Source organism: Scyliorhinus torazame, chromosome 16 (assembly GCF_047496885.1).
Source record: "Scyliorhinus torazame isolate Kashiwa2021f chromosome 16, sScyTor2.1, whole genome shotgun sequence".
Classification (NCBI taxonomy): Eukaryota; Metazoa; Chordata; class Chondrichthyes; order Carcharhiniformes; family Scyliorhinidae; genus Scyliorhinus; species Scyliorhinus torazame.
This window is the reverse complement of record NC_092722.1, coordinates 92,827,770-92,850,712: the sequence shown is the minus strand read 5'-3', so window position 1 is coordinate 92,850,712 and position 22,943 is coordinate 92,827,770. Positions and strand designations below refer to the sequence as shown.

At 46.0% G+C, this 22,943-nt stretch overlaps 1 protein-coding gene across 3 annotated transcripts in view; it reads right to left on the bottom strand.

Annotated features, from left to right (window-relative positions):
- Positions 1-328: 328 nt before the first annotated feature.
- LOC140392950 (nucleolar RNA helicase 2-like) overlaps positions 329-22,943 on the bottom strand; it is a 170,931-nt gene continuing 148,316 nt past the window's right edge. For 2 of the 3 annotated variants that reach the window (XM_072478749.1, XM_072478751.1), the window contains 4 exons: positions 8,705-8,864; positions 6,848-6,982; positions 2,142-2,186; positions 329-743 (listed from right to left, as the gene is read on the bottom strand). In XM_072478749.1, coding sequence (XP_072334850.1) covers positions 558-743; positions 2,142-2,186; positions 6,848-6,982; positions 8,705-8,864 — 526 coding nt within the window. In that variant the 3' untranslated portion in view covers positions 329-557. The remainder of the gene's footprint in view (positions 744-2,141; positions 2,187-6,847; positions 6,983-8,704; positions 8,865-22,943) is intronic. The other variant, XM_072478750.1, reaches the window with a different exon arrangement.

Genomic DNA, 22,943 nt, shown 5'->3' with positions numbered 1-22,943 from the left:
ACAATTTCCTCAAGTCCAATTCCTAAGGCTCTACTCAATTAGCTGATTTCTAAGCTAGAGAATGGCCTTAGCAGAAGTGAGGAGAGAATAATCTTGTTCCTAATCACTCACACACACCACTGCTGCTAAGAAAGAGGGTGTACAACTCCTAGCAATTTGAGCACGGAGTTCAGCTGTGGTGTCCCTTGATAGCATGGCGTATTCTTTTACTTCTGACCCATGCATCAAGCACTGGAGCAAGACTTAGCAACTCCCTCCTAATATCTGCACTGGAGAAGATAAATGGTTAGTGTTTCCACGAATTAACAAATATTCACAGTCTTCAAAGTTAAAGGAATACTTTTTAATTTTCTGTAACCATCCATCCAAATACATGATCCCCTGATTGCAAGTCAGCTGTTACCCACCAATTCCAGCAAGTGTTCTGTGCATTTAAAATAATGTGATAAATGCACAGGTCCTTCACACAGCCCAATGCAGCTGTTAAATCAGTAACTGGGACATAGTCAGATGAGTTGTATAAAAGTGCGAGGTTTGGCACGTGTCTGTTCACACCATTACCAGGCGAAAGATCTACTGAAATTTCTCTTCATGCCTCTGCCGTTCTGACTCCTGTTGAATCCTCCTCCTCTGTTGAAGGAATGCTTCCTGAATCTGGACCCTCCATCCCATCTTTGATCCTCCAGTTCTGGTAACTTAGTCGCTACAGTGAGCTGCCAGCGACGAGTGTCATGCCAGCTTCCCTGTAAACAACACAAGGTTAATATATGAATTTGGCTAGGATGAGCACAAAAACCTTGACTGCAGGTGCGATTCATCAGACTTCCTAGACACTTTAATCAAAATAAGGTTCATTCTAAGAATGTAGTTAACATGTATATAGAACATAGAACAATACAGCGCAGTACAGGCCCTTCGGCCCACGATGTTGCACCAAAACAAAAGCAATCTAACCTACACTATGCCATTATCATGCATATGTTTATCCAATAAACTTTTAAATGCCCTCAATGTTGGCGAGTTCACTACTGTAGCAGGTAGGGCATTCCACGGCCTCACCACTCTTTGCGTAAAGAACCTACCTCTGACCTCTGTCCTATATCTATTACCCCTCAGTTTAAAGCTATGTCCCCTCGTGCCAGCCATTTCCATCCGCGGGAGAAGGCTCTCACTGTCCACCCTATCCAACCCCCTGATCATTTTGTATGCCTCTATTAAGTCTCCTCTTAACCTTCTTCTCTCCAACGAAAACAACCTCAAGTCCATCAGCCTTTCCTCATAAGATTTTCCCTCCATACCAGGCAACATCCTGGTAAATCTCCTCTGCACCCGCTCCAAAGCCTCCTATAATGCGGTGACCAGAACTGTACGCAATACTCCAAATGCGGCCGTACCAGAGTTCTGTACAGCTGCAACATGACCTATATATATATATATATATATATTTCATCAATTATTAAAAAAAAGACACCACACAGCTACAGCAATCTATGTACAACACCCATGCACTATGGACTTCCCCCTTAGTTGTCAATTCAATAACAAAATCCAATTAAACCAAAACCACTTTTCAAGGGCGTGGCCCAACACACTGTATTCTCACTTGAATGGGACTGGTCCTGTCCCTGAGATTCTGATCCAGTTTCAACCAGCAGTTTCAAATTCCTTCCAGAAAGCAACTATTTTTAAAATTATCAAGGCAGTTTGCCCACACCCACTCACTGTGCTTTTCATTGGTACAGTTTTTAAAATGAAAACAGAGCAAAGCAGAGAAAACACTTCTTTCTCCTTCTGCAGTCCAAAGTAGTCAAACTGAAACGGGAACCCCATCTCACCTCACAGCATCAGCCCAATGTGCTACAAGTCACATGATAAGATACTAAACCTTTCTGAAAGGGAAACTCGCATGGCACTAGGAACATGGACAATACTCCGCTTGGGTCAGAGATACCAGGAAATTCCAACAAAAATCCAATCTTCAATGGGATAGTTACAGTATTGAAAGGATTTACTTTAATGGAGCGTTAAGATACGAGAGAAGAATCTGCCAGGAGAGAAATGCTGAGGCACATTGCCGAATTATAATTGTGTCAAATAGAAAACTACAAATCAATCATTAACATACAGAAAGATGAATGTACCTTCAAGACTTCCAGAGAATCTTCAGGAATATCGAAACACACACCCTAAACAAGAAGATTCATAGTTAGCCCATTCCATCACCCTGAGCAGGTGGGACATTTATGCAAGATCACAGTTTAAATTTGGCTGCTTCTGCATTCTGAAAGAATCCCAGAGCCCAGTAAATTTTCCAATTAAACTTACACCTAAAATTAATATTACAATTTTTGAAAGCGGTAGAGATTTATTCAAAAGGTTGAACATACGACACAAATATTAATGATAACGGAAAACCACCCAAATCACAGAACTGGTAATACAAGGACAAAAAGGGCAAATATCAGCCAGGGTCGGATTGATAAATCTTGGGAGATAAACATATGGGGAGTGCAGCAGAAAGCCCAGTCTGTGCAGTTGCCTTCCAGCACCTGGAAAAGTCCCATTTTAGCCATGATTTGGGAAGCATGTTAAAATCATCATCCACATGCAGTCACTGAGCACTGTACTGGGCTCATGCCTGAGATTTACCTTAAAGTGCCAAGACGCAGACATCCGGTTGCAGCATGTAGGTGAAGGTTGCATGTTTGGTGGCTCCTGCCTTTTTTCGGCTCTTTGCAACCAGTTTTGTGAAAAAAAAATTTGTGAGAAGCTTTGGGACGGTCTGACGCATTTATAGAATGTCAAAAATCAGAAAAAATAATCCAGGGGAAAAGGGAGTGAATGAAAGTCCGCCACCAAGCATGGTGCTGCAGGTATAAAAATAGCGGGTGGAAGGAGGCCACCTGGTGGAAAAGATGGCCGAAGTGATGGCTGGGGAATTTGTGGGGTTGATCTCAAGATATTTTGAAAGGCATCAGACGGAGTGGGTGGGTGAGACCCTTGCCCCAACGAGAGAGGAGTTGATGAAGACTGGACAAGAGGGAGCAAGGAAAGAAAATGAAGTGGGTGGAGGAGGCATTGTCACGGCCTAGCGACTAGATCACCTCAATGAGTGAGGAGCTGCGGAAGGTGGCAGAGATGAACAGAGAGCTCAGAGCCAAAGTAGAAGATCTGGAGAACAGGTTATGAATGGGCGGCATGATAGCACAGTGGTCAGCATTGTCGCTTCACAGCACAGGGTCCCAGGTTCGATTCCCGGCTTGGGTCACTGTCTGTGCGGAGTCTGCACGTTCTCCTCGTGTCTGCGTGGGTTTCCTCCCACACCCCAAAGACGTGCAGGTTAGGTGGATTGGCCATGGTAAATTGCCCTTAGTGTCTAAAGGGGTTGCATGGGGTTACTGGGTTACGGGTATGGGACGGAGTTGTGGGCTTACAGTGCTCTTTCCAAGGGCACTGTAAATTCTATGTTCTATGAATGCGAAATTTGAGGATCATGGATGTGCCTGAGGGGGTGGAGGGCTGGAGTAATTCACCGAGATACTGGCGAAGTTGCTGGGGATGGGGGGAGGATCCCTCCCAGTACGAATTGGACAGGGCCTACCGGTCGCTCTGGCCGAAACGGAGGACAAACGAACCGCCGAGAGCTGTGATAGTCTGTTTTCACAGTTTCCAAATGAAGGAGAAGGTGCGTGCAGAGGTGGGCGGAGCAGATGCGTGAGGTGGAGTGGGATGGAAATAGTATATACCGGGATTTTTAAAAAAAATAAGTTTTAGAGTACCCAATTAATTTTTTCCAATTAAGGGGCAATTTAGCGTGGCCAATCCACCTACCCTGCACATGTGGGTCGTGGGGATGAAACCCATGCAAACACGGGGAGAAGAACCGGGATCGAACCTGGGATCTCGGCGCTGTGAGGCAGCAATATACCGGGGCTTGACAAACAGAGCTGGCAAGGAGATAGGTGGCTTTCGGTCGGCTAAGGTGGTATTGTATAAACGTAACGTGTGGTTTGGTGTGGTCTACCCGGCGAAGCTAAGGGTCACACACAATGGCACTGACTACTACTGCGAGATGGCGGAAGAGGCGTTTGTGAAGGCAGAAGGGCTGGGAATGGACAGAACTTGGATTTTGATGTTTTTTTCCTTTGTGTACTTTCCCGTTACGGCGGTTATAGTCAACTGTTTTGTGTAACACATGTTTGGGTGGGGATTTATGGTTATTTTGGTTTGGGGGTTTAATTGGAGGTGGGTATTCCCGATGGTGGATAGGTCGCGGCCATGCTCGCTGGTCCCTTCTGTTCGCAAAAGTGTTGGCCGGGTTCATGGAGGAGATGTGGGGGGGGACGCGGATCCATGAAGGTTTTTACATCCGCGGGATAGGGAGTATCCTTTTTTTTTTTTTTTTTTTAAACTGGTGCATGAAGTGGACTCAAGGATTTACTTTTTTTGGGTGTGGAAGGCGCTGCTAGCTGGGTTAAAAAAGGCAGAGTATTCGGCGATCGTGATATCGGACCATGCCCTGCGCTGGGTGGATGTGGTCTTGGGAGAAGGGTTCAGCTCAGAGGTTGGCGTGGAGGTTGGATGTGGATTTGTTGACAGACTCAAATTTTTGCATTAAGATGGGGAAAGTCATTGAGGACTTCAACCAAAAAGGGGGAGGTTTCGTCATTAGTGGTTTGGGAGGCACAGGAGGAATGGCAGTGGTTGATAGGAGATTTTGCAGGTCCCGGAGCCGGGACGGTTGGTGAGGAGGAAGGAGTTGCAGGCGAAGTTTGATCTTCTAGCCATTGGGAGGGCGATTCGACAGTTGAAGTGAGCGAGGAGGGTCGTTTAGGAGTATGGTGAGGACAGTTGATTGCTAGTGGGCAGCAGCAAGTGAGATTGTGCGGATTAGGGATGGAACGGGTGGGTTGGTGAATAAGGTGTGTGAGGACTTTTATAGTGGTTTGTATAAATTGGAGCCGCCGGAACACGAGTCGGAGATGGAATTTCTGGAGTGTCCAGAGGTGGGAGGAAGAGAGGGCCACATTGGAGGAACCAATGGGGGCAGAGGAAGTGCAGGCAGCAATAGGAAATGCAGCCGGGCAAGTCACCGGGGCAGGATGTGGAATTTTATGAAACATTTAATGATATGTTGGCATCAGTGATGGTCATCTCATTACTACTCCAAAAGGTGAAGATCCGGTAGGGTGTAGCCCATTTCTCGACTGAATGTGGACGCTAAGATATTGGGCGAGGTGTTGGGGGTGAGGCTGGAGCAATGCCTTGCGAAGGTGGTGGGTGGTTTGTCAAGGGCAAGTAGCTGCCGTCAAATGTGCGACGGCTGAACGTGGTGCTTAAGGGAGCTGGAGATGGCATTAGATGCGGAAGAGTTTGACAGAGTGGAGTTATTGGTTTGCGGTGCTGGAGAAGTTTGGGATTGGGCCTAAGTTTGTGGCATGGGTGAAATTGTTATACAAAGGATCCGACAGATTGTGTGTGGACGAACGATATCAATTCGGGGTACTTTCCACTATTTCCGGAAACAAAGCAGGGATGCCCAATGTCCTATGGAAGGGGAGGGGTTGCTGGAACACAGGGTGTCTCTGTAAACGGACGATCTGCTGCTATACATCACGGACCCAGATTCAGTGAGGGACATAATGGGATCGCTAAAGAAATTTGGGGCATTTTCGGGGTATAAGTTAAATTTAGGGAAGAGCGAATATTTTGTGGTGTCTTCAGGTGCACAGGGTTGCCATTCTGGGTAGCGACAACTCATTGTAGATATTTTAGGGGTGCAGATGGTGCGGGACTGGCCGCGACTTTGCAAATTTAATTTCGCGAGCCTGGTGGGGAGGGTCAATGAGTACTTGGTACAGTGGGATAGTCTCCCCATGTCGCTGGAAGGTCGACTGCAGACGGTAAAAATGAACATTCTGCCAAGGTTCTTGTTTCTTGTTCCAGTATCTGCCATTCTTTTGAAGCCGGCTGTTTGAGGGGGTGGAAGATAGCGAGTGGTGTGGGAGGGGCTCAGCCAATCGTGTTCATATGTTCTGGTCCTGCCCAAAGTTGGAGTAATTTCAGGGGTCACTTTTCAGCACCATGTCTGAGGTCCGAACCGGGTCCCCTGGAGGCCATATTCGGGGTGTCAGACCTGCTGGAGCTGCAGAGGTTGATGTTTTACCCTTCGCCTCACTGATTGCTCACAGGCGGGTTCTGCTGGGGTGACAGTCATCTTCTCCGGCCTATGCCTCGGTGTGGCTGGGAGATCTAATGGAGTTCCTGTATTTGGAGAAGGTGAAATTTACTCTGAAAGGGACAGATGTGAGGTTCCACCATAGTTGGGGTTTGTTTATCTTACATTTTGGGGAATCTGGTTGCTGTCAAGGGCTGAAAGAACAGCTGGGAGAGGCAGTGGAAAACAAAGTGAAGAGGATGAGATTCCTAAAGGGTAAATGGCATGTTGGGGGTGAAGATGGCAGTGGCGTTGGGTATGTACCTTCCAAAAATGTTAAAAATCTGAATTAAAATACTTCTATTTTCAGGGGCCTGGAGCTTTGGAAAGGACTGTTTCTGTTAAAAGTATTTTAATTCAAATTTTTTACATTTTTGGAACGTACAAACAAATCAGATTCTATACGTAATAGAAGAACTGAACTGCTTGGCCATTTTTCCATTGACTGGATACAGGAATCGTGTGTGGAAGTGGACATAGGTAGGGTGCTCGCTCGAAGGGTCAGTGCAGACACGATGGGCCGATTGGCCTCAATCTGTACTGTAGGGAGTCAACGACTCTTGGTCCAGCTTGTAGCTATAGATTTCAAGGGTACAACAGTGTCACATTACCTGTACATTGCCAACATACCATTTTACCCTTCAGGAATGTCATCCTCTTCACTTTGTTTTCCACTGCCTCTCCCAGCTGTTCTTTCAGCCCTTGCCATGCATAACTGATATTGTGTAGCTCTGTTGAACAATCCAACACCATTGTTGTATACCCCTGAGACAGAATATGCATGTTAATCTTCAAGTTAATGAAGGCAAACAAACATAGCGACACACATCAAATACAAGCAAACAATTATTTTTGGTTCGAACATGTTAGAAATAGGTTGGCATTTTATTCAAGATAGTTTCTCATTTTGGATTTTCAAAAGACTTTTATTAAGGCACCATATGATAGCCTCATGAGTGAGGTCAGAGTGCACACAGTCACAGAGCAGGAAACAGAATGGATTGCAAATTGTCTAAAACAAATGCAGAAATTGAGGTTGTTAAAGGTTTTCAAACGTTAAAGTTTGTCAAACTAGTGATGGGTGGTTTACAAGGATTGGTACTGGGACCAGCGGTGTCCACCATTTACATAAATGATTTGGGAATTGGCAGCATGGTGGCGCAGTGGGTTAACCCTGCTGCCTCACGGCGCCGAGGTCCCAGGTTCAATCCCAGCTCTGGGTCACTGTCCGTGTGGAGTTTGCACATTCTCCCCATGCTTGCGTGGGTTTCGCCCCCACAACCCAAAGATGTGCGGTTAGGTGGATTGGCCACGCTAAATTGTCCCTTAATTGGAAAAATGAATTGGGTACTCTAAGTTTATATTTTAAAAAATAAAAAAAATGATTTGGGAATCAGAAGTGCAAACAAGATCAACAGTTAGTTAGAAGTATAATTAATATCGAAGAAAACCGTGACAAAATACATGACATGAACAAACATGCAGAATGGATAATGGATTTTTGTATAGGGTGAGCATGAGGTGGTACATTTTGATAGGTGGAATAAGGGGGTAATTTGCATCACAAAATATTGATTTAAAAACCGTGGTATTGGGGTATGAGAGACAGGAGTCAAAAGCAAAATACTGCGATGCTGGAGATCAAAAGTAAAAACAAAGTGCTGGAAAATCTCTGCCTATTTGGCAGGTCATAGTCAATGTGACTTCTTCAGAACTGGACTCGAAACGTTGACTCTTCCTCTTCCCCAGCATTTTCTTTTTATTCAAAGAAAACAAGTTGCGTCACACTTGTATAGAACTTTACTTACACCATTCTTTGGTGTAGTGAGCACACAGTTTAGGTCTCCATACAATGTAATGCTGTAAAAAGGACATGAAAGCATTGGAGCAGGTACAAAAATGATTTCCGGGAATGCTATTAGAGCTAAAACATTCTGCCCATCAGGAAAAATTGAACAAGAATAGATATGCTTATAAGTAGAAATAAACGAAAAAGGCAGAAGGGTTCACATTGAGAACAAAGAGCAGCATGGATCAGCTGTAAAACTTTATTTAATTTCATTGATGTAATATCACATGTAATTTTCAGTTTCAACATCAATGAGTTTACCTCACAGTGAGTCGACATAATGACCGAGGCTAAGCAAGGATCAGCTAGAGGTGGCCTTCCACTGCAGGGTCATGGTGAGGTACAGGAAGCAGTGGGATTAGTTTGCGATTATAGAGTTGTGGAAATCTTGTGGATAGATCGAAGCCCAGCAACAGTGCGATACATATTTAGGTGAAGGACTGGAGTTGAAATCAGCTTTACATTCTTCTTTCCTCGTCTTGTGGTGTGATAGGGGCAGTGACGCACCCTGATCACAGCCCCCAGGTGAGACAGCTAGCTCCAATATAGCTGTGTGAATAATGAACCTGTTACCATGCCCTGAAGGAGCTCTTTGCCACAGTGAGGAATAAGCTTCATGCAGCTGCAGTAATGCTTACCGCATCGGAGTTAAGAAGGGAACGCTGTTCAATGCTCCGTGCCCCAGAGATGTGTGCCAATGCAGCAGCCAACGCCTCCGATGCTCCTCGCTGCTCAATCAAGTTTTCTGCAGCGGAACGGAAACGTTCAATTGCTGCTGCCGGAATGGAATCCATAGACCTTTCAAACACAAAGACAAAACACTTGGCTAGTGGATCTCACTGATTCTGACTCTAGTTTTCTTATTCATTCACTAGTCAATACTTTACCCCAGTGGAGTCCCACTTCTCCACCACCCACAAAAAACCCATTTCCCGAAAACTCGTCATTTACTTCTTTTGTATTAAGAGTTTTGTTAAAGCTTTTTGTCTTGCAGTCAGATTGTATGTACATGAACACACACTATGCCAGTTTCAGCTAAACAAAGCAATGATAGCCATTCACTGGTTTATTCCTCAGCGCAAGATCTTACCCAGAGTCAAGTCCTGGTTTATTTTCAAACAATGCTCTGCTCGGCATAGAACATAGAACGATACAGCGCAGTACAGGCCCTTCGGCCCACGATGTTGCACCGAAACAAAAGCCATCTAACCTACACTATGCCATTATCATCCATATGTTTATCCAATAAACGTTTAAATGCCCTCAATGTTGGCGAGTTCACTACTGTTGCAGGTAGGGCATTCCACGGCCTCACTACTCTTTGCGTAAAGAACTTACCTCTGACCTCTGTCCTATATCTATTACCCCTCAGTTTAAAGCTATGTCCCCTCGTGCCAGCCATTTCCATCCGCGGGAGAAGGCTCTCACTGTCCACCCTATCTAACCCCCTGATCATTTTGTATGCCTCTATTAAGTCTCCTCTTAACCTTCTTCTCTCCAACGAAAACAACCTCAAGTCCATCAACCTTTCCTCATAAGATTTTCCCTCCATACCAGGCAACATCCTGGTAAATCTCCTCTGCACCCGCTCCAAAGCCTCCACGTCCTTCCTATAATGCGGTGACCAGAACTGTACGCAATACTCCAAATGTGGCCGTACCAGAGTTCTGTACAGCTGCAACACTGAGCTGACTCCGGAGCTCAATCCCTCTACCAATAAAGGCCAACACTCCATAGGCCTTCTTCACAACCATATCAACCTGGGTGGCAACTTTCAGGGATCTATGTACATGGACACCTAGATCTCTCTGATCATCCACACTTCCAAGAACTTTACCATTAGCCAAATATTCCGCATTCCTGTTATTCCTTCCAAAGTGAATCACCTCACACTTCTCTACATTAAACTCCATTTGCCACCTCTCAGCCCAGCTCTGCAGCTTATCTATGTCCCTCTGTAACCTGCTACATCCTTCCACACTGTCGACAACACCACCGACTTTAATGTCGTCTGCAAATTTACTCACCCACCCTTCTGCGCCTTCCTCTAGGTCATTGATAAAAATAACAAACAGCAACGGCCCCAGAACAGATCCTTGTGGTACTCCACTTGTGACTGTACTCCATTCTGAACATTTCCCATCAACCACCACCCTCTGTCTTCTTTCAGCTAGCCAATTTCTGATCCACATCTCTAAATCACCCTCAATCCCCAGCCTCCGTATTTTCTGCAATAGCCTACCGTGGGGAACCTTATCAAACGCTTTACTGAAATCCATATACACCACATCAACTGCTCTACCCTCGTCTACCTGTTCAGTCACCTTCTCAAAGAACTCGATAAGGTTTGTGAGGCATGACCTACCCTTCACAAAGTCATGCTGACTATCCCTGATCATATTATTCCTATCTAGATGATTATAAATCTTGTCTCTTATAATCCCCTCCAAGACTTTACCCACTACAGACGTGAGGCTCACCGGTCTATAGTTGCCGGGGTTGTCTCTGCTCCCCTTTTTGAACAAAGGGACCACATTTGCTATCCTCCAGTCCTCTGGCACTATTCCTGTAGCCAATGATGACATAAAAATCAAAGCCAAAGGTCCAGCAATCTCTTCCCTGGCCTCCCAGAGAATCCGAGGATAAATCCCATCAGGTCCCGGGGACTTATCTATTTTCAGCCTGTCCAGAATTGCCAACACCTCTTCCCTATGTACCTCAATGCCATCTATTCTAATAGCCTGGGTCTCAGCATTCTCCTCCACAACATTATCTTTTTCCTGAGTGAATACTGACGAAAAATATTCATTTAGTATCTCGCCTATGTCTTCAGACTCCACACACAACTTCCCATCCCTGTCCTTGACTGGTCCTACTCTTTCCCTAGTCATTCGCTTATTCCTGACATATCTATAGAAAGCTTTTGGGTTTTCCTTGATCCTACCTGCCAAATACTTCTCATGACCCCTCCTTGCTCGTCTTAGCTCTCTCTTTAGATCCTTCCTCGCTACCTTGTAACTATCCACCGCCCCAACTGAAACTTCACACCTCATCTTCACATAGGCCTCCTTCTTCCTCTTAACAAGAGATTCCACTTCTTTGGTAAACCACGGTTCCCTCGCTCTACGCCTTCCTCCCTGCCTGACCGGTACATACTTATCAAGAACACGCAGTAGCTGAACCTTGAACAAGCTCCACTTATCCAGTGTGCCCAACACTTGCAGCCTACTTCTCCACCTTATCCCCCCCCCCCCCCAAGTCACGTCTAATGGCATCATAATTGCCCTTCCCCCAGCTATAACTCTTGCCCTGCGGTGTATACTTATCCCTTTCCATCATTAACGTAAACGTCACCGAATTGTGGTCACTGTCCCCAAAGTGCTCTCCTACCTCCAAATCCAACACCTGGCCTGGTTCATTACCCAAAACCAAATCCAACGTGGCTTCGCCTCTTGTTGGCCTGTCAACATATTGTGTCAGGAAACCCTCCTGCACACACTGTACAAAAAACGACCCATCTAATGTACTCGAACTATATATTTTCCAGTCAATATTTGGAAAGTTAAAGTCTCCCATAATAACTACCCTGTTACTTTCGATCTTATCCAGGATCATCCTCGCCATCCTTTCCTCTACATCCCTAGAACTATTTGGAGGCCTATAGAAAACTCCCAACAGGGTGACCTCTCCTTTCCTGTTTCTAACCATCAGTTACTATCAGTTAACTATCAGTTACAATTAACTGATGCATTCTCCATGGCAATGCCGCTACCAAACATAGAGTTCACTGAGCAATCAACACTCTCTTCTCAAACTGCAGTCAGGGCCCTTCCTATTAATTCCCTTATTTCTCCTTTCTTTATTTTTGCTGTTACCATTTTGATCCATGGATGCTTAATGGACATATAGAGCAGGGGAAATGTGGAACTCAAAGGTTATAACATAGTACACTGTGCTAGCAGTGGACAGCAGAACTCAAGAATTTTCAGCACCCGGGAGAGCATTGGGACTCAGTTTGATTGGTTCGCTGGTGGGCTAAAGATAATATTCTGTTGGTAAAAGGCAGTAGGCTGATTTTCAGAGAGCCAGTTTGAATCCTGCAGTTTGAATAGGGAAGCATCTGCTCTCTCTCCCTTGTTCTCTCCAGAAAAGCTGCTGTATTTCTGAAACTGCAGAGACAGAATGAATCTAGTGAAAACCCCAAATTGAAAGCCTAAATTTAAGGAAGGTCATAGAATTTACAGTGCAGAAGGAGGCCATTCGGCCCATCGAGTCTGCACCGGCCTTTGGAAAGAGCACCCTACTTAAGCCCACACCTCCACCCTGTCCCCGTAACCCCACCTAAGCTCTTTGGACACTAAGGGCAATTTATCACGGCCAATGCAACTAACCTGCACACCTTTGGACTGTGGGAGGAATCTGGAGGAAACCCACGCAGACAAGGGGAGAACGTGCAGACTCCGCACAGTGACCCAAGCCAGGAATCGCACCTGGGACCTGGTGCTGTGAAGCAACTATGCTAACCACTATGCTACTGTACTGCCCTTTGTCATGCTTGGTTTCATTGGTTAGAACATTGGATACAGGAGTTGGGACATCTTTCTAAAGTTGTACAAGACATTAGTAAGGCCACACCTGGAATACAGTGTACAGTTCTGGTCACCCTATTATAGAAAGGACATTATTAAACGGGAAAGAGTGCAGAAAAGATTTACTAGGATGCGACCAGGACTTAATAGTTTGAGTTATGAGACGTTGGAAAGACTAGGACTTTTTTCCCTGGAGCATAGGAGGTTTGTGGGTGATATGATAGAGGTCTATAAAATAATTAGGGGCATAGATAAGGTAGATAGACAACATCTTTTCCCCAATGTAGAGGAGTCTAGAACTAGAGGGCACAGTTTTAAGGTGGGGGATACCGTGATTTTTTTCACAGAGGGCAGTGTGTGTCTGGAATGAGCTGCCGGAGGCAATAGTAGAGGTGGGTCTAATTTTGACTTTTAAAAAGCATTTAGACAGTTATATGGGAAAACTGGATATAGAGGGCATTTCATAGATTATCATAGAATTTACAGTGCAGAAGGAGGCCATTCGGCCCATCGAGTCTGCACCGGCTCTTGGAAAGAGCACCCTACCCAAGGTCCACACCTCCACCCTATCCCCATAACCCAATAACCCCACCCAACACTAAGGGCAATTTTGGACACTAAGAGCAATTTATCATGGCCAATCCACCTAACCTGCACATCTTTGGACTGTGGGAGGAAACCGGAGCACCCGGAGGAAACCCACGCACACACGGGGAGGATATGCAGACTCCGCACAGACAGTGACCCAAGCCGGAATCGAACCTGGGACCCTGGAGCTGTGAAGCAATTGTGCTATCCACAATGCTACCGTGCTGCATTTGGGACTAGTTTAGTACTAAAAACTGGCCGACATGGCCAAGTTGGGCCGAAGAGCCTGTTTTCATGCGATGACTCGAAGGTATGCTATAAGACATTCATCTGAAACAAAGACTTGTGTCCCTTTCATTATTGGGGTGGGTGGGGTTTAGGTGGGTGAGGGGGATTGCAATTAAATAGCAGTTAACCTATTATATTTGCTGCATATTTCAGTATAGTTGTCATTCATAAACTTAATTGTGTTTAAATATACAAACTTGCTGACTATAATTGGACTGCTAAGGGCCAAAGACATCGCATGATTTTCTAGGACTTATTTATTAAATTCCGGGTGAAGTGGGGCTGGAATTGACTGTGCACGAGACTCGGGGGTCGTAACGGGGCAGCACAGTTGCTTCACAGCTCCAGGGTCCCAGGTTCAATTCCGGCTTGGGTCACTGTGTGCGGAGGCTGCACGTTTTCCCCGTGTCAGCGTGGGTTTCCTCCGGGTGCTCCGGTTTCCTCCCACAGTCCAAAGACGTGCGGGTTAGGTGTATTGGCAATGCTAAAATTGCCCTTAGTGTCTAAAAAGGTTAAGTGGGTTACTTGGAGGGGTGGGCTTAGGTAGGGTGCTCTTTCCAAGGGTCGGTGCAGAATCGATGGGCCAAATGGCCTCCTTCTGTACATGTAAATTCTATGATTCTATGCAACATTGTCTAAGATTGTTTCCCGCCATTGGTATTGTGAATTGTCCTGATGAGTGCATACTAAAAGCTTCGACAAAATGTCTTTTTACAGCAATAAGGAAGTTCTGTACGACCAAAAAAAACTCTTATTAAATTAGTTCATGGGATGTGGGCGTCACTGGCATGGCCAAAATTTATTGCACACCCCCCAACTGTCCTCAAAACAGCGGTGGTGAGTTGCCTTCTTGAAACGCTGCAATCCATGTCATGTAGGTACACCTTGAGTGCTGTTAGGGAGAGAGTTCCAGGTTTTTGACCCAGCAACAGTAAAGAAACAGTGAGTCAGGATGGTGTGTAGCTTGGAGGGAAACTTCCAGGTGGTGGTGTTCCCATGTATCTGCTGACCTTGTCTTTCTAGATGAAACTAAAGGTCTTTTGCCAACTGGCTGGTTGAGATCGATAGCCATAATTTGGGGAGCCAGGAGGAGAGTTAACTTTCCACAGGATTCGCAACCTATGACCCACTCTTGTATTTATATGGCTTATGCGTCCCCCACCCCCCCCCCCGCAGAGTACGACAGGAGCTGGGAGTTCACACAGAGCACGTGAGGAGCCGGGAGTTCACAAAGAGTGCGTGAGCAGCCAGGAGTTCACAAAGAGCATGAGAGAAGCTGGGAATTCACAGTGTGAGAGAAGCTGGGAATTCACAAAGAGTGCAAGAGAAGGCGGGTTGATAAAAGGAGCGTGGGACTGAGCACAGAGATTGAAAACAGCACAAAAATTCATTGAGAAATCAGTGCTGGCATAGAATTTGGAGCTCTCGTGGTGATGCCGTATTTCAAGTGACACGGCACAAGTGGGAGCAGCTGATTAGGTGACTACGGTCAGCTAAGTATTTACTACATCAATTGCTTAAGAGTTTGTACGGCCTTTGTTTTATGGTTTAAAAGGGCTATATTCTGTATTAACGAGTAGCAGGAAGGGGCCATGGAGTAATTGATAGTATTTGATTTGAAGCACTTTCCAAAAGAACAAAATAGCACAGAAACGGGCGCTTCGGCCCTCCAAGCTTGTACCAGACATGATACCAACCTTGGCCAAAACCCTCAGCACTTCCTAGTGCTGTATCCCCTACATCCATATATTTGTCAAGATGCCTTTTGCCGTTAATGTATCTGCTTCCACAACCTCCCCTGGTAACGCGTTCCAAGCACTCACCACCCCGTGTAAAAAAACCACCTCGGACATCCCCTTTAAACTTTGCCCCACGGACTTTAAACCTCTGCCCCCTGGTGACTGACCCCTCCACCCTGGAAAAGAGTGCCTGCTCACCCACGCCTCTCAGGCAGGTCACCCCCTCAACCTCCGTCTTTCTAATGAAAACAGTCAGTCTATTCAGCCTCTCTACATAGCTAGCACCCTCCAGACCAGGCAACATCCTGGTAAACCTCCTCTGCACCCTCTCCAAAGCCTCCACATTTTCTGGTAGTGTGGCAACCAGAATTACACACAATATTCAAAGCTCCTCCTGCTCCTTGTGGGAAGCCGGGAAAAGTTTCAGTGCAATCGGCCATCAAGACGTAGGAGCAGTAGACCGTTCAGCCCATCGGGTTTGCTCCGTTATTCAACGAGATTGTTGCCTGGGATGGAACATTTAAGTTATGGAGAGGTTGGATAGCCTTGGGTTCTTTTCTTTGCGAGCAGAGAAGATTGAAGGGCATCCTGATTGATATGTACATGATTATGAGGGGCATGGACAGGGTGGATAGGGAGCAGCTGTTCCCCTTAGTTGAAGGTCAGTTTCGAGGGGCACAAGTTCAAGGCAGGAGTTTTAAGGTAAACCTTTTTACCCAGAGGCGGTGACGGTCTGGAATGCACTGCCTGGGAGGGTGGTAGAGGTGGTTGCCTCACATCCTTTAAAAAGTACAAAATAATAATAATCGCTTATTGTCACAAGTAGGCTCCATTGAAGTTACTGTGAAAAGCCCCTAGTCGCCACATTCCGGCACCTGTTCGGGGAGGCCAGTACAGGAATTGAACCCGCGCTGCTGGCCTTAGTTCTGCATTACAAGCCAGCTGTTTAGCCCACTGTGCTAAACCAGCCCCAGGTGTGGATGAGCACTTGGCAGGTTACAAGATTCAAGGCTATGGTCCAAGTGCTGGCAATGGGATTAGGTAGGTAGGTCAAGTGTTTTTCATGCATCGGTGCAGACTTGATGGGCCGAAGGGCCTCTTTTGCGCTGTATTATTCTGTGATCTTGAGATCTGGCTGATAAGATATGATAATCCTCAACTTCACTTTCCCACCTTATCCCCATAACTCTAGATTTTGTTACTGATTAAATATTTGTCCATCTCAGCCTTGAACATACTTAGCAACACAGCCGCTATGCCCTCGGCGGTAAAGATAGTCAACATCTTCTCCCCAAGGTAGAGGAGTCGAGAACTAGAGGGCAGTTTTAAGGTGAGGTAGGGGGGGGGGGGGGATACAAAGGGGTCCAGAGGGGTCATTTTTTCACAGAGGGTGGCGAGTGTCTGGGATGAGTTGCCAGAGGCAATAGTAGAGGTGGGTACAATTTTGACTTTTAAAAAGCATTTAGACGATATATGGGAAAACTGGGTATAGAGGGATATGGGCCAAATCCGGGCATGGACAAGTTGGGCCGGAGAGCCTGTTTTCATACTGTAAACCTCCATGACTCTAAGGTATGCTACAATACAACCATCTAAAACAAAGACTTTTATCCCGTTCATTATTTTTACACCCTCTTCTCACCTGTGTTTGTGTTTTATGGATGCCTGCATTGAGGGTGGGGAGAGATTAAGTGGGGAAGGGGGACTGCAATTAAATAACAGTTAACCCATTATATTTGCTGCATATTTAAGTATAGTTGTCATTCATAAACTTAATTGAAAAGTAGGGAACACAGCCTCTATGTCCTCTGCGGTAAAGATTTCCACAGATTCACTAATCTCAAAAGAAATACCCCCTCATTCTGGTCTTAATTATTCTGAGATTATGCCCTCTGGTCCTCTAATCTTCCACAAGGGAAAATAGCCTTTCAGAATCTACGCCCTTGAGAATGTCTCATTAAGGCCACCTCTCATTCTACTAAACTCCAATGAGTGCAAACCCAACCTACTCAACCTCTCTTCATAAGGTCGATAAATCCCCAGGGCCTGATAATCTACATCCTAGAATACTTAAGGAAGTGACCCTAGAAATAGTGGATGCATTGGCAGTCATCTTCCAAAATTCTATAGCCTCTAGAACATTTCCGACAAATTGGAGGGTAGCTAATGTAATCCCACTCCTTGAAAAGAGACCTCGGGAGAAAGCAGGGAATTATAGACCAGTCAGCCTTACGTCAATAGTGCCATTAAAAACGATTTAATAGCAGAGCACTTGGGAAACAGTGGCAGGTTCGTAGAGCCAACATGGATTTACGAAAGGGAAATCTTGGGAAATCTATTTGTTACATCATACAATCCAGACAGTGCAGGAGGCCATTCAGCCATTCAAGTCTGCACCGACTCGTCGAAAGACCACCCGACCTTCGCCCAATCCCCCGCCCCAAGGACAATTTAGCATGGCCAATCCACCCTGCTGCGGGAGGAAACCAGGGCACCCGGAGCAAACCCACGCAGACGTAGGGAGGAGATGCAAACTCTACATAGAAAGTCACCCACGGTCAGAATCAAATGCAGGTCTCTGGTGCTGCGAGACAACGGTGCTAACCACTGTGGCACTGTGCCATCTCAAAGAATCTCAGTAAAGTTGATGAAGGAACCAGTGAATGTGGTTTATTTGGACTTTCAGAAGACTTTCGACAAGGTCCCACATAATAGATTGGTATGTAGAATTAAAGCGCATGGCATTGGGCGTGGTGTACTGAGACAGATAGAAAACTGGTTGGCACACAGGAAACAAAGATCATGAATAAATGGATCTTTTTCTAAGTGCAGGCAGTGACTACTGGGGTACAACAGGAATCAGTGCTAGGACCCAGCTATTCACAATGTCATGATTTAGATGAGGTAACATCTCTCAATCAGCAGACGACACAAAACTGGGTGGGAAAGTGAGCGGTGAGGTGCTTCAGTATTATTTGAACAAGTTGAATGAGTGGGCAAATGCATGGCAGATGCCGTATAATTCTAAGTGTGGTAGCAAGCTGTAATTATAAGACCATAAAACATAGGAGCAGAATTAGGCCACTCGGCCCAATATCTGGCTATGTTTCTCATCCCCATTCTCCTGCCTTCATAGAATTTACAGTGCAGAAGGAGGCCATTCGGCCCATCGAGTCTGCACCGGCTCTTGGAAAGAGCACCCCACCCAAGATCAACACCTCCACCCTATCCCCATAACCCAGCAAACCCACCCAACGCTAAGGGTAATTTTGGACACTAAGGGCAATTTATCATGGCCAATCCACCTAACCTGCACGTCTTTGGACTGTGGGAGGAAACCGGAGCACCCGGGAGGAAACCCACGCACACACGGGGAGGATGTGCAGACTCCGCACAGACAGTGACCTAAGCCGGAATCGAACCTGGGACCCTGGAGCTGTGAAACAATTGTGCTATCCACAATGCTACCGCCTTCCCCCCATAATCAAGAACCTATCTATCTCTGTCTTAAAGACACTCAGTGATTGGCCTCCACAGCCTTCTGCGGCAAAGAGTGCCACAGATTCACCACCCTCTGGCTGAAGAAATTCCTCATCTCGGTTTTGAAGGATCGTCCATTAGTCTGAGATTGTGTCCTCTGCTTCCAGTTGTTCCTACAAATGGAAACATTCTCTCCACGTTAACTCTATTCAGGCCTCGCGGTATCCCGAAAGTTTCAATAAGATCCCCCCTCATCCTTTTAAACTCCAACGAGTACAGATCCAGAGTCCCCAACCGTTCCTCATGCGGCAAGTTTTTCATTCCAGGGATCATTCTTGTGAACCTCTTCTGGACCCTTTCCAAGGCCAGCATATCTTTCCTTAGATACGGGGCCCAAAACGGCTCACAATACTCCAAATAAGGTCTGACCAAAGCCTTATAAAGCCTCAGAAGTACATCCCTAGTCTGTATTCTAGCCTTCTTGACATGAATGCTAACATTGCATTTGCCTTAACTGCCGACTGAACCTGCACGTTAACCTTCAGAGAATCGTGAACAAGGACTCCCAAGTCCCTTTGTGCTTCTGATTTCCTAAGCATTTCCCCATTTAGAAAATAGTTTATGCCTAAATTCCTCCTTCCAAAGTGTATAACCTCACACTTTTCCACATTTTATTTCATTTGCCACTTCATTGCCCACTCTCCTAGCATGTCCTTCTGCAGCCCCCTTGCTTCCTCAATACTACCTGTCCCTCTACAGATCTTTGTATCATCTGCAAACTTAGCAACAGTGCCTTCAGTTCCTTCTTCCAGACCATTAATATATATTGTGAAAAGTTGTGGTCCCAGCACAGACCCGAGACACACCACTAGTCACCAGCTGCCATCCTGAAAAACACCCCTTTACCCCACTCTCTGCCTTCTCCAGTCAGCCAATCCTCTATCCATGCCAGGATCTTACCCGAAACATCATGGGCTCTTAACTTATTTAACAATCTCCTATGTGGCACCTTGTCAAAGGCCTTCTGGAAATCTAAATAAATCACGTCCACTGGTTCTACTTTGTCTAACTTCCTTGTTACCTCCTCAAAGAACTCGTACAGATTTGTCAGACATGACCTCCCTTTGACAAAGCCGTGCTGACTCAGTCCAATTTAACCATGCACTTCCAAGTTCTCCGCAATCTCATCTTTAATAACAGACTCTAAAATATTACCAATAACCGAAGTCAGGCTAACCGGCCTATAATTTCCGTCTTCTGCCTCCCTCCCTTTTTAAACAGCAGTGTTACATGAGCCACTTTCCAGTCCTCTGGGACTCTTCCTGCCTCCAGTAATCCCTGAAATATCACCACCGATGCCTCCACAATCTCCTCAGCTACCTTTTTTAGGACCCTGGGGTGTAGTCCATCCGGTCCAGGTGACCTATCCACCTTCAGACCTTTCAGTTTCTCCAGAACCTTCTCCTTAGTGATGGCCACTGCACTCACCTCTGCCCCTGATTCTCCTGGAGCTCTGCCATCCCACTGAAAATGAAATGAAAATCGTTTATTGTCACAAGTAGGCTTCCCTTATGGGAACAGCCTCCCCGAACAGGCGCCGGAATGTGGCGACTAGAGGCTTTTCACAGTAACTTCATTTGAAGCCTACTTGTGACAATAAGCGATTTTCATTTCATTTTCAGTGGGATGGCAGAGCTCCAGGAGAATCAGGGGCAGAGGTGAGTGCAGTGGCCATTACTAAGGAGAAGGTTCTGGGGAAACTGAAAGGTCTGAAGGTGGATTGGTCACCTGGACCGGATGGACTACAGTGTCTTCCACTGTGAAAACTGATGCAAAGTAACTACTCAGTTCATCTGCCATTTCTTTGTTTCCTATTATTGCTTCTCCAGCCACGTTCTCCAGCGGTCCAATGTCAATTTTTCCTCTTTCTTACCTTTTATATATTGAAAGAAATTCTTTCCATCTTCTTTTATATTACTAGCTAGCTTGCACTCATCTTTCATCTTCTCGCCCCTTATTGCTTTTTTAGTTGTCCTCTGCTCGCTTTTAAAGGATTCGCAAACCTCTGGCTTCCCACTAATTCTTGCCACTTTGTATGTTTTTCCTTTTGTTTTTATGCTGTCCTTGGACTTCCCTCGTCAACCATGGATGCCTTGTCCTCCCCTTAGCATGTTTCCTCCTCCTGGAGATGAATTTCTGCTGTGCCTCCCGAATAACCCCCAAAAACTCCTGCCATTGCTGTTCCACTGTCTTTCCTGCTCGGCTTCTTTTCCAATCAACTCCGGCCAGCTCCTCCTTCATGTCTTTGCAGTTACCCTTATTTAATTGTAATACTGTTACATCTGTCTCCAGCTTCACCCTCTCAAATGGCAGGGTAAATTCTATCATATTGTGGTCACTGCTCCTTAAGGGTTCCTTCACCTTAAGATCCCTGATCAAGTCTGCCTCATTACACATCACCAAATCCAGAATTGCTTGTTCCCTATTAGGCTCTGTCACAAGTTGCTCCAAATACCATCTCTTAGACATTCCAAATTCCTTTTCTTAGGATCCACTACCAACCTGATTTTCCCAGTCCACGTGCATATTGAAGTCCCCCATGAATATTGTGCCTTTTTTTTTTACATGCTTCCTCGATCTCCTGATTTATTTTCTGCCCTACATCCGGACTACTGCTAGGGGGCCAGTACTTAACTCCCATCAACGCCTTTTTATCTTTGTGATTCCTCAACTCTACCCACAGAGATTCTATGCCTTCTGATTCTATATCGCTCCTTCAGTCCTTACTTACTAACAATGCAACCATCACCCCCCGCTTTGCCCATCTGCCTGTCCTTTCGATAGGACACATATCCTTGAATATTTAGATCCCAGCCCTGATCCCCTTGCAGGCACGTCTCTGATGCCCACATCGTACCAGCCAATTTCAATGTGCGCAACAAGCTCATTTACCTTGTTCTGTGTACTGCACGCATCAAAGTACAATACCCTCAGTCCTGCATTGACCACCTCCCTTCTCACACGTGTCACTTTTTTTTCTCTGCCTGAAGGTGATGTTGTTCTCTTATTTTTGTTCTGTATTTCCCCTTCTAAGCTTACGCTCTGGTTCCCACCCACTGTTTAAATCCTCCCGAGTGACCCTAGCAAACCTCCCAGCCAGGATATTGGTGCCCCTCGAGTTTAGATGCAGGTCGCACCTGCCCCAGAAGAGATCCCAATGGTCCAAAAATCTGAAACCCTCCCTCCTACACCACTGGTTTAGCCAAGTCTTTAACTGCACTATTCTCCTATTTCTAGCCTCACTGGCACATGGCACAGGGACTAATCCTGAGATTACAACCCCAGAGGTCCTGCTTTTTAGCTTACTGCCTAACTCTCTGAACTCCTTCTGCAGGACCTCATCATTCTTCCTGCCTATGTCATTAGTACCTATGTGTACGAAGACCTCTGGCTGATCAGCCTCCCCCTTCAGGATGTCCTGTGTTCGTTCAGAGACATCCTTGACCCTGGCACCAGGGAGGCAACACACCATCCTGGAGTCTCTTTCACTTCCACAGAAACGCCTATCTGTGCCCCTTACTATAGAGTCCCCTATAACTATCGCTCTCCTGCTGAGCAACAGAGCCAGTTGTGCTACCACTGTTCTGGCTGCTGTTGTTCTCCTCTGATCGGCTATACCCCCCAACAGTATCCAAAACGGTATACCTATTAGAGAGGGGGACAGCCACAGGGGATTCCTGCACTGACTGCCTCCCTTTCTAGCGGTCACCCTTCTCTGTAACTCCTATCTATGATGCTTTCCACCACCTGCATGCCTGTTAGAGAGGGGGACAGCCACAGAGGGTTCCTGCACTGACTGCCTCCCTTTTTTGCGGTCACCCATCTCTATAACTCTCATCTGTGACGCTTTCCGCCACCTGCATGTTACCAAGTGCATCTAACTGCTGCTCCAGCCAATCCACACGGTCTGTGAGGAGCTGCCATTGGTTACACTTCCTGAAGACGTAGTCGATCGGAACGCTGGAAGCATCACGGATGTGCCACATCTCACAGTTAAGAGCACTGCACCTCGCTGAGTGACATTTATGCACTAGCTAATTAATTCAAAATAAACACTGAAATTGTTATTAATTACCACGAGCTTCCCGGCACTTGGCCCAGCAAGGCGGGCAACGCAATTCAACGTTAATTGG